Source organism: Gallinula chloropus (genome assembly GCF_964237585.1).
Source record: "Gallinula chloropus genome assembly, chromosome: 6".
In the NCBI taxonomy this organism is placed as follows: Eukaryota; Metazoa; Chordata; class Aves; order Gruiformes; family Rallidae; genus Gallinula; species Gallinula chloropus.
Genome location: NC_140091.1, coordinates 6,679,368 through 6,691,493, shown reverse-complemented (window position 1 = coordinate 6,691,493; position 12,126 = coordinate 6,679,368). Strand labels below are relative to the sequence as shown.

The 12,126-nt window shown below is 38.0% G+C and overlaps 1 protein-coding gene across 1 annotated transcript in view; it reads left to right on the top strand.

Moving 5' to 3' along the window:
* ZFYVE9 (zinc finger FYVE-type containing 9) overlaps positions 1–12,126 on the top strand; it is a gene marked incomplete at its 5' end in the record, with an annotated part of 41,670 nt that overhangs the window by 7,090 nt on the left and 22,454 nt on the right. Inside the window, 5 exons of the mRNA XM_084265868.1 lie at positions 641–2,718; positions 6,375–6,474; positions 10,110–10,286; positions 10,613–10,782; positions 11,523–11,646. Coding sequence (XP_084121994.1) covers positions 641–2,718; positions 6,375–6,474; positions 10,110–10,286; positions 10,613–10,782; positions 11,523–11,646 — 2,649 coding nt within the window. The remainder of the gene's footprint in view (positions 1–640; positions 2,719–6,374; positions 6,475–10,109; positions 10,287–10,612; positions 10,783–11,522; positions 11,647–12,126) is intronic.

The window sequence follows — 12,126 nt, the reverse complement described above, 5'->3', positions numbered from 1 at the left end:
CATTAATCTCAGAACTTGCAAAAAACCTGTTGGTTTTGCATGTTGTGTCTTCAGTATGCACTAGTATTCTCTGCTGTTTCCATATATCTCGTTTATTTCTAAAAAATTTCCCACTCTTCTAATAGAAAGCTTTCCATACGCTTCAAAATAAAAGCTTTATGAATCCCAGTGGCAATATTTTAATAATGCTTTTAAACAAATTATGTAATACTTATTTTAAGCTTCTTTTGCAGTTTTGGAAGACTAACGCATAGAATTGTTTTACTGGGTCACATAAATTGCACCCTGAAAGTTATATTTGAAGTATTAAATTTTCTGCTAATTGCTCCTTCTGTGCTGTTAGGGAAGTTAAACATTTTATGGGAGTGGGAATCTTTCAAGGCCTTTTGAGCTGTCTAAAGTGTATTAATAATTGAAAGTTGCTTTTGCAAATTCTAACTGATACTAACTGGTGTAGCTCAAAACATTATGCAGTTACACGACTAATAGTTGACCATCAAGCTATGGCAGATGTATTTTACTCTTGTACCCATATTTGAATGTTTCTGCGTTTGTATTTGGGCATTCTAATGCAACAAAGTTAATAGAACCCCCAGCCTTAACAGGACAGTAAGTTCTCTTATTTCAACACTGTTTTCAGATGCCGCTGTTTCACCTACACTACTGGGTGCAAAGTGGAATCAGATTCTAGATCCGCCTTCTCGTCGTCTGACATTTAACCCGACTGTGGCCAATGTGAATGAAGCTACAACTCCTACTGAATGTCAACAGAGATTAAAGTCTTTCTCCTTGTCTCATTCAGTGACTACACCAACAGGAGGAGGGGATCACTGTGCTAATGGAAAGGATTTTAGCATAAGCCCAGAAACCCCAATCATGTGGATTGATGATCAGGCTGCAGCAGACGATCAATTGATTAAAAGAAATAGTAATCGGGATGATCAGTGTAACACTGTGGAAACAGGAGAAAAGAAATGTGGAAATACAGCTTGTTTGCCAGAGGAGAAAAATGTATTAGTGGTGGCAGTGATGCATAACTGTGACAGAAGAACACTACAAAGTGGCGATTTGCTGGATTGTAAAAATTACAACAGTCAGTCCTTAATGGACACTATTAGCTTTACACTGGATAATGAAAACCGACAGAGTAATCAGTTTAGTGTTACTGTAAATGGATCCACGGAAAAAGATACAGATACAGAAAAGCAAGTAAATCAGCTGTGCACTGAAGATGACTCGCTAAGTCATTTGGTTAATGCTTCATCTGAAAGCCTGACTGTTGCATGCCCCTCCTCTCGGTTAAAGGATGATTTCAATACGAGTAACGATTCACCGTTTTCAGATGCTACAACTGCAGGGATTAATGCAGTGACTCTCTTACAGAGACCAGTTGATGGTACTGCTAAAATGCAAGAAAACTGTGCATCAGTTGAAAATTTTACTGGTAAAGCCATTCCTCAGAGAACGGATCTAGAAGCTAAAAACTCTTCTTCTGGTTCAAGTAATGGAAGCTTAATTGTAGATCAGGAAACAACCCAACAGTTGCAGTCTAGGCTATCTGGGCTCACTGAAACTTGTCAACCTAACGTGGCTGTAAGTGGCAATTACAAGGAATGTGCTGCAGAACATTTTGCCCCTGAGGTTGTTAGTGCCACTGAAAGCGAAGTCATTGAATGTGATAAAAGTCTTGGCACAGCAGAATTGCTCAGCATGGCAGAGTGTTACCCTGAATCTCAGGAGATGACTAACTGGGAACTGACAAAGTTGAATGAGATGAATAATAAGCAAACTCTGGGAGAGAATGAAAGACTTTTGCAGACAAAACAGCCTGATGAGGCATGTAGTAATAGCAAAGAAAGTGGAGATGGGATGATGGAGGCAGGCACAGATTTAAAAAGGACTGGTATAGATGAGCTTGAAAAGTCTAGTCTCTCTGATGTGATGGCTACATCAGCAGCAAGCTCTCTGTCTAATGGTTGTGATTCCTATGGAATGCAGAACCCAGTTGTTGCTCATGTTCCAAAGACTCTACCCTCCAAGGAAGACTCGGTAACAGAGGAAAAGGAGATAGAGGAGAGCAAGTCAGAATGTTATGGTAATGTTTATGAACAGAGAGGAAATGAGGCAACAGAAGGGAGTGGTCTTATTTTAAACAGCACTGACCACATAAAGAAAAATTACTTACATAATCTTTGTAGTCAGGTTTCATCCATGCAAGGGCAAACTTCACCTAAACCAGTGACTAATTTGCAATCTATCAGTGTTCCTTTTGGTGGTGCAAGACCTAAACAACCTACAAATCTTAAACTGCAGATTCCGAAGCCATTATCAGACCACTTACAAAATGATCTTGTTCCCCCAAATTGTGGAGGGAATAGTAAAAACAAAAATGTCTTTGGTAAGACACAATTAGGGGATACAGCAGACGCGTTTGCCGGTGAAACATCTTTAAATGCCTCTGTTACTGATACTAATGGGGAACATATGGAAGAGTATGAATCTGGAGTCTCTAGTAGTCCGTGCCTTGCAGTAGCCCCAGATAGTCCAGATAATGATCTCAGAGCTGGTCAGTTTGGAGCTCCAGCCAGAAAGCCTTTTACGACTTTGGGTGAGGTGGCTCCAGTTTGGGTTCCAGATTCTCAGGCGCCAAACTGTATGAAATGCGAGGCCAGATTTACATTCACCAAAAGAAGGCATCACTGCAGAGCCTGTGGGAAGGTAAGTTCATATTTTGTGAGTAAGCTCAGAGCACTCTTTCCCCCTCTTTTTTTTTTTCCACCCCTGATGCTACATAAAATAATACCAGAGAACTTCGTAAGACACTGGCTATGGTTACTTGTGATGTCTGTTCCTAAAAAGCCATGTTTGATTTGTGAAGGAAAAAAGGGTGTTTTTAAGGTCTATTCTATTCAGGGTTCTAATAGAGAATAACCAATTGCTATTTATAACTGAAAGAACTATTTGCCTATATAAGCAGTGTATTTGTTGATTGCAATCATCAACATCATTGGATTCATGTAGAACTGCTATAAAGTGGTTCATCACAGGAAACTAGTTTGCAGAAATTACTGCATCAATAATCCCATTAAAGATCCTGAAACATACTGGTGGGAATAGGAAGTGTTCTGTTGAATTACTGGTGTTCCTGCTGGTTTAGACAGCTGATCAACTCTGTTCTTCTGAGGTTTTTTTACTAACTTTCTCATATTGCTTACATCATTTTAAAGAATGTACATTTGTTCCTGGGGGGGAGGGAAAAAGTAAATGGTTTGTAATATGATATATGGATATTAATGAATATTTTTAAGATTAAAAAAACCCCACTAAAACCCACTAAAAAGTACAGTAAAAATAACCTTGGTTTATTGAGGCTCTATCCAAAAGTTTCTGAAGTTGAGTGAATGGCCTGACTGCTGTGGGTAGTATGTTGTGCTAGCAGACGAGTGCAGGGAAGCAGAATGACATGAACATACACAGAAAGCTCAAACCTGTATGGCAGTTATTTCTGGAAGCAGCCTAGCAGAAAACCCAGGCTACATATATGTCCGTTTGTCCCTTTAGTAGCAAAACTGCACAGCACTCAGTCTCTTCACTGCAACTCCAGATAAGTAATGTCATTCAAAGACCAAAGGCTTTGACAGGCAAGCTCTAATGAATCTAGCTGTAGTGGCTAGTGACATAGCTGTTCTCAGCTGCCTGCTCTTGCTTTCTAGTTACAATAACCACCCCCAAAGCAAGTTAAAGAATTGGGGAGACAGTGTCTTCAGTTTTTGCAATTAATTGTTTCCGGAGCAAGTTATGGGAACTAGTATTTTTGAACACAGGATTTAGCAAAACAGTGTCTTTTTAAGCTTCATTAACATAATGACAAATCATTCTAGTAGAGGTGAATGTATCTGTTTCATTTGGGAATGAAAATTGCATTTAAAAATAGTTGAGTGGCACCTGGGAAGTCTGTCTCTGTTTTTAATTTCAGGATAATAATTGCAAAATTAATGGAAGATAAAAACCTTAGGGGAATGGTGGAAAGTAAAACACTTACAGTAAATTTTGAATTAAATGAGGAACCTGAAGAATGTGTGTGAACACATTCATAAATTTTACCTTCTGTGTTTATCTGTTTTCTGTTCTTAGAAGAGAAAATCATCTGTGAGAAGAAAAGTAGAAAAATTATATGTCATCTTTTTACTGACAACCAAAACTATATTTTCCCACTAAAATAACATACAGCCCTCCTCTCAGTAACTAATACTTTAATAACTCCCAGTCAATGTGAAAACCCTAGTGACACAGAAACTTGCTTTGACACAGCTGTATTATTTTTTTGTAGCATGTTATACTGAGATGATGACTTGGTGATTGTTAATAACAAGATGAGTTGTCAGTTGTGCTGGATTGTGTTGTTACTCTGCATTACTACTGTTAGAGGCCGATGCAGCCAAAGAGAAAAGGTGCCGATGTTCTGTCACTGCTTCTATTTTATCTTTTAAAATTGAGATTATTGCACTTGGGAGCTTTGCTGAGTGCACAATGTGTTGATAAAGGGGTCTAAATTAGATATTAATTTGTGTTGGTCCTTCCTTTATGGTTGAAGACATTGATTTTTCCATGTTCAATACTGAACTTGCAAGTGGAAGTTTCTCCCAAAGAACTAAAATGATGTCAAATGGCTCTGAAATGTGCTGTGATGTTACTAATATTCCCTACAACGCTTGTAAATTGGGTTGTGTAAATGCAGAAATAAAATTTCTGATGTACATTTGCTTTTTTTAAGTTCTCACATATATGAAAGGGATGTTTTTATTTTACATGAAAGTGCCTGCATGTACATACTTGTATTTTGGTTTGAGTGGTTAAATAGACAGAATTAGGAAACATGAAAACTGGTTGAAATTAGACAGGGTGAGTTCTTCATTCTTCACATTTGATTTTCAGTGCTTATGGTGAACTCAGAGCTTATTCTGTATGTGCTTATTTTAAACATTTGCCACTAAAAGAGTGCAAAGAGGTCATAATTTGTGTCTTTAACATGTTGAAATTTAGTTTGGCTTCCATATATTTGCGTATGAGAATCCTATATAATTTGTCTGTATTACAGAAATACTGCTGTTGAGGTGATGATGGAATATATTTTTTTTATTAAGAAAGCATTACAGATAATAATGCATAGTGAATTGTAGATACAATATCTACCTATAATTAAAATTTGAAATTCTCTCTTGTTACCTGAACTCATTTGTTAGGTTCCTGCAGCTATTTATAGATTTCCTAAGTGTGACATTACCTTTCTTCATGAAATAGGTATTCATCAGTATCTTCATGTGACCTGAACAATAACCCTGAGGAAATAGTAATATTTTCTTTATTTAAAAAAATAAAAAAAAGTATTAGGATGCCATGATTTGTCTGTCCTGCAGGATTTTGAGATTGCAGTTGCTATCACAGGGTCATATCTGCATGCAGGTGTTTGTATTGGTGCGCAAGCCATGCCCTGTTTTATGGTTTTGCTTGTCTGGAAGAAGCCTCAAGACTGCTACCTGCCCAGGACTGGGGAATTATTAGAGCTGGTTCAGGAGAGAAGCACTCTGATCAATGCAACTGGTCTCCACAGCAGATTGTCCTCAGGGCATTTTGCACTGGGTTCTCCCATTAGAAGCCAGGGTGCAAAAATGCAGTTCCCGATTTCTCTCTGGTGTTTTGATGCTGTGCTGTGTAATCATGGAAATACAAGCTTGCTTTAAAAAAAAAAAAAAAATATATATATATATATATAAATGGAGCAAGACTGAGTGTCATTCAGCTTTAAATGTCTTGTTTTATATGTTGAACACTTAAAATGTTTTGATACATCACTGTTCACTTAGGTCTCAACTGAGGAATAGTTTGTTATATATGCAGAGATCAAATTAATCTAGAGTTGCTAATACAGATGAATTGCTCTGCTGCAAGTAAAAATGACCTGTTTGAATTAATCTGTGCTGTAGCCATCACTTATGTAGAGAAAACTTGTGAATTGAAACATAGCTGTTTCCAGAAAGTACTCTGGCTTTTTCTGAGACTGAAATTAATTCCTAAATTGTTAATTCTGTGAGGCGTTGTGAAGTTGTAGGAATTTATTAACCCATAGTCATTGTATGTTATGCCAAACATATCTTAAAAACAACACAGTGCATTATCAGGACAACACACATTTATGTGTTCTGCATAATACTTTGTCAGGATTAGTAGGAAAGGCATTCCAGGCAGGTATTAGTCACTGTGGCCTTAGTGGGAAATTGATAATTCACCTCCTTATTTTGTGTGTACTCTCTTGTCCAAATTCATCAGTTCATGTTGTTTGAACACCACTTAAATTGTTTCCCCTTTGGTTCCAGGTGTTTTGTGCCGCATGCTGTAGCTTGAAGTGCAAGTTGCTGTACATGGATCGAAAGGAAGCTAGAGTGTGTGTGATCTGCCATTCAGTACTAATGAATGGTAAGTGGAAAGAGAACCTGAGATGCAGCACTTTGCTGGCTTTGTGTCGAGATGCTGTTAAAAAAAATAATAAAATGCAAATACTTCATTTGTCTGGGTAACTGTTCTAAAAGAGCAAAGGCCCTTGAGAGATCAGCACGGAATCCCTGTGAGGAGTGTGGATTCCTAAACTAAATACAATTAACAAAAGGCAAAGTCTGGTAAGGTTGCAGTGAGTTGGAAAGCTTTCATTAGTGAGTCCTATACCAGGATTGCAGAAATTGTGATTTCTGGTGGTGTTTTATTGTGGGTTTCTTTGTTTGTATGGGGTTTTTTGTTTGTTTGGTGGTTGTTTGGTTTTTTTTAATTCAGGAGCTTATTCTGTCCTTTGATGCCTGAGTAGGTAACTGGTTACACTTTTGCATGGGCTGCTGAAGAGAAGAGCAGTGCAGTTGTACCTCTTGCAGATTATGCATTATAGGAAATTGAGACAGACATATTTATCCACAAATAGACCTTCTTCATCCTTAACTCCTTGGTCCTGGAGTAGGAAGTCTTGTCTAAAAATGGGATTATTGCTTTGGACATGTTACTAGTGTCTTTCAAATCCATGATGGAGCTGTGGCTAAAAGCCTGATGCAAACGTGTGACATGAGAGATGTCAGAAGTAATGATGACGTTAACGAGTAAAACAAATGAGGTTCTGATACCTCTGTGTGGTTAAGGAAAAACTGTTTGGTTTTGACCCAAGGGTGATGGAATCTATTTTGTATTTTGTCCTTTATGGTATTTACACTTTAGATATGCCATATAAATATGGGCGGGCATGGAGCATTCCTCCCACTGTATCTTGAGGCTCCTGAAAATGTCAAGAAATTCCTGTGCTGGCAGTTACCTTTAGGTGATATTGCTGTTGCTGAAAGCAGTGTTCCCTTTTTATGTCTTAAATTGAGAAGATAGAAAAACTGGATTAGGTTGAGAGAGGAACCACAGGAGTACTTAAATCATGAGAAAACCTGGCTCCTCATGAGAAATTCCAGGCACTCTATCTTTGGTTTATTAATGGAAAGGTGAATAGGTGACTTGATCTTGGTATAACTGTGTGTCCGGATAACTGAAACTTGATGACAGAAGCTACTTCAGTTGAAGAGAAAGGTCTGACAGGTGCACTCTAACATGTAGGAGGTAGAATGAGAAGTCAGACAAATTCAGGTTCTAAATGCAAGCTTTTAGCTGTTAGGATAACTAACCAACCTGATAATTATTGAACAGTTGACGTGGAATTCCCATTGCTGCAAATGTTTAGTTAAACTTTGGAGACTTTAATAAAAGATTCTTGGTTAAAACTGCAGCAGCAATTTGTTAGGAAGGTTCTGGTTTATGTCAGCATTCAGGCAAGGTATTTTTGATGGTATCTGGACATGTTACTATATAGCAGAATATTTGGATTGCTGTTTTCTGAAAGATTATTAATTTGTTGATCATGTAACTAAATGTAGAAGCTCACAGCTTTATTTTTTTCCTCCAAAAAGTTGAATGTTATACAGGTTTGGTTGAAAGGAACTGAATACTTAGTGTTGAGATGAGCATCCACGCTTAGTAGACATTTTCTGTTATTAAACAGGAATAATTTTTTTTTGTTTCAAAAAGATTAAATATTAATCAATGTGCAGTGGTACATTTTAATTCTTTACTGTAGGCCAAATGTGAAAGATGACAGGAAATTGTAGGTTGTAATATCTAGAAACTAAAACTGAGTCCAGATGATGAAGGGGTGATAAAGCATTACATTTTGAGATGGAGAAATTAACACATTTCAAGGTATACAAGAACAAAGCATTACATGTACACCTGGTAAAAGACAGCTGGCTCCTTTTGGTGGTGAGTAGGATTTGTTTTCATCTGGGAGAATCTGAAAATATTTCAGTCAAAACCCTAAGTGTTCTTGTAAAAAGGCATATTAAAATTGATCATATTATAATGATTTCCTTTTAAAAGCCTTTCTGTCACATTGCCAGGATGGATACACATTAATGGCAGCAAGCAGTGACACCGCTGCTCAGTTTATCATATGGAGAGTGCTGCCTGCATTCTAAACGTGTACTTGCTCTGGGCTACCTCTCAGTTTCTACCCCTGCAGTAGTGCTTGCAGTGATGCTTTTGGTTACCGATTAGTTAACCTGCAGCCTCACTGTATTTGATCCCTCCTGATCCTTGCAGTTTCTTTGCCAGTACAGGTTGGGGTTTTTCTCCGCTCAGTGCAGTGGGTTAAGTATTAATCTCTGCAGTTTTGGAACCAGGGGAGGAATTGCACTTTAAAAGTAGTTATTTCATTTGGTTGCTTGATAATCTAGTTTGTGTTTCACTGGGATGTGGGGAGGCAGGATGTATGTTTCTGGTACTTTTAGGTGGCCAGGCTGTGTGTTTAATAAGTTTCCAATGCTATTTTTACTGTGTTTTTAATTGGTAGATGTTAAAGGAGAAGCTGCTGCCTGAGCATTCCCATGCTGAGTTGGCACTTAACTTGATTTAGATAAGGCTTTAAAATGTTATTTCACCATGATATTACTTTTCTAATAAAGGAATCCTAGAGATACAACTTTTCTTTGTGAATTTTTAACACTTCATTCTTTCAGGACTTATGTTTAAATGAATGCAAAATTGCTGTTCAAAAATTATACTTCCATTTGATTAATCTTCTCAAATGGAAAAGTTAATACCTTTACCATTGTCAGGCATTTCACTCTATTGGTTTTTCAGGATGATGGGAGGAAGCAGGAGTTTCTGTTCTGTTAAGGTTTTGTTGGTCTTACGTTTTTCACCTTTTGTTTTCTGACAATTCATAGGCAGAGGAGCCCAAAGATGTCCATGATTTATCCAGGCTTTATAGCTGCTCTGAGAACTTAGGTGCCATGATACTATGCCTGAGAAGACAAATTCATTTATATGTAACATTCTAATGTGGTTGGAGGTACAAGAGCTACAAGCCTTCCTTACAGATGAAGAAGTAGTATTACTGTGGAGATACAGTCTGCCTCACTAGCTAGAGGAGAGATTTCCCTCTGAGAGATGGTGTTGACAAAGAAGTTTTATGTGTTACTGTTTGGGCAATTGAATTAAGGCTCAAGTCATGCCTTCATAATTAATAGCCTAAGTTTTTTTTATAGCTGAGTGGAAGTTGTTGATCTGTACTGATCTGCCCTGGGTATAAAGAAATACCAGGTGCTTTTTTTCATATACAGAAGATAAATCTGCTCAAGTGTCTTGTAGGATATAAAATATTTGTAATAGTAATGTCCATCTGTCCATACGGTGTGATAAATATATATATGCATATACATAAGAACTGAGTGCTTTAAGTTAAATAATTGAAGACAAAACAAAAAGAAACAAAATGAAGCATGAGGAAGTAAGCATCGTTCAGGTCACAGGGTATTGTTACAAGTTTCAGAAAATACTTCTGTAATAACTGACATTTTTATTACACAGGGCCAGTGCTGTTTCTGCTCCCTCTAGGCATTTTAATGCTTAATAAAAGCAATTAAATAAAAGGGAGATGGCCTTTGAATGGTAGCTGAGAACTTAACACAGTGATTCAGACTGTTAGATAGATACCTTCCTCTGCATTCATGTTTCTTGTTCTTTGTTTGCTTTAGCTCAAGCCTGGGAGAACATGATGAGTGCCTCAAGCCAGAGTCCTAACCCTAACAATCCCGCTGAATACTGTTCTACTATCCCTCCTTTGCAGCAGGCTCAGGCCTCGGGTGCCCTGAGCTCTCCGCCTCCCACTGTCATGGTACCTGTGGGAGTTTTAAAGCATCCTGGAGCAGAAGGTAAGAGTGCTTCTGTTTTCTTTCAGTTTAACTGTAGTAAGAATTTGGAAAGAATATCTGCACTTCATCTGTTCCAAATACTGTAGCTAATGGCAGTTGTGATATTTCTGCCCTCATGATGGACATCAGGATTTTAAGGACAAGTAAACCACTCTCAGCAGATCTGTTTATATATGAGGCTGCCATAGGGAATGCCCTAGATGATGTCTTAAGTCCCTTCCAGTCCACATTTCTCTATTTTTTTTTCCAATTTTGCTCTTCTGTGCTCAAATCTTCCAGAATGTTTCTGTGAGATCTTAAGTCCTGGTTTTTTATATTCACTCCAGTGGCTCAACCTAGAGAACAAAGGCGTGTTTGGTTTGCTGATGGGATATTACCCAATGGAGAAGTTGCTGATGCAGCAAAACTGACAGTGGCTGGCACAACCTCCACAGGAACCTTAGCAGTGTCACATGATCCATCAAAGCCCATGACCAACAATACTTTATCAGCAGAAGTAAGGAAGCATTAAGCTATTCACCACTCAAAATACGATGCTTGCTTTGGTCGTAAATAGTGTATTAGCTTCTATGGTGATTTCACTAAGACTGATACAGGAAATAAGTTGTGGCTCATCTTAGTATGTGCAAGTGTCCTCGCTGACTTTAATGTTTACATAGTGCTGAAACAACCATATATTTTGAATTGAAATGAACTGTTGGGGGCAGAGCACTAAGCTGCATTTGAAATCTGTGGCTAGGTGGCTGCCAAGTGTTTGGCTGTACGTATGAAGGGTATTTGTGTGATGTTTTGAAAAAGCTGAGTCAGCAGGGCGTTTGAGATGATAGTCATAGATGAAAAAGAAGAAAAATACTTTGACACTTCTCAAAAAATGTTGTTGGCAGGAAAGTGCAGATAGTCTGCTGCTATTAAATCCACCATACTCTGTGTGAGTAGAATTCAAACTTGCAAAAAGTTTAGATGGGCGAAGGTCCATTTAGATTTTTCTAAAGAAATGGGTATGGGTGGTGCTAGAGAAGGGAGATGCTGTCCCTCTCTGAGCAGGCTTTTTTGTAATAGTTCACATACAGGAGTCCTCACATGATCATCTGTTGTAAAAAGAGCCAAATTACTTGGTGCTTCTGGTTCTCCAGCAGACAGAGACTCCTTCATCGACATGTAGTAATCTAGTCAGCCAGCTGTTACGTTTTTATCATTATTCCTTTTGTAATGTCCTTTCTTGTTTGCTTCTTGTAGACTGATAATGCTTCTGTATTCTCGGGAAATATAACTCAGGTTGGCAGTCCTGTTGGCAGTGCAATGAATCTAATTCCTGAGGATGGTCTTCCTCCAATTCTCATCTCCACTGGAGTAAAGGGAGGTGAGGGTATAATTTGGCAGCTAGCTTTTATGCTTACCAGTTGCAATTAATCTAATAGTTACTGTGTTTATTTTACAAATAAGATGCTGGCAATATGCTGAATATTTGAAGAAATTCACAGTGCATACTTGTGGCAAAATGTTGTGGTACTCATTTGATCCTTATTAGCATCCAGAAAGAACCCCATTTTGCAATGAAATTACTGTAAGACGTAAAACACAAAGCAAAAACAAAATTAACTTCAGTCCAGAAATATGTGCTAATTTCTTCTCTAATCGGACTGTGGGGAATGTTTCACACAGAGATACATTTTAATTAGCCTTATGAATATTCATGCATCCCTCCTCTTAGATTCTTTTGGAACATTTTGAGGCATCCCCAAGCACTGCATTCAACAGCACTACTGCGCTTCATGGTGCACAGTGAAGCTTTCAGTACTTGTGATGTCCCCTCCCAGAATGTACAAATGGAGGAGGATGC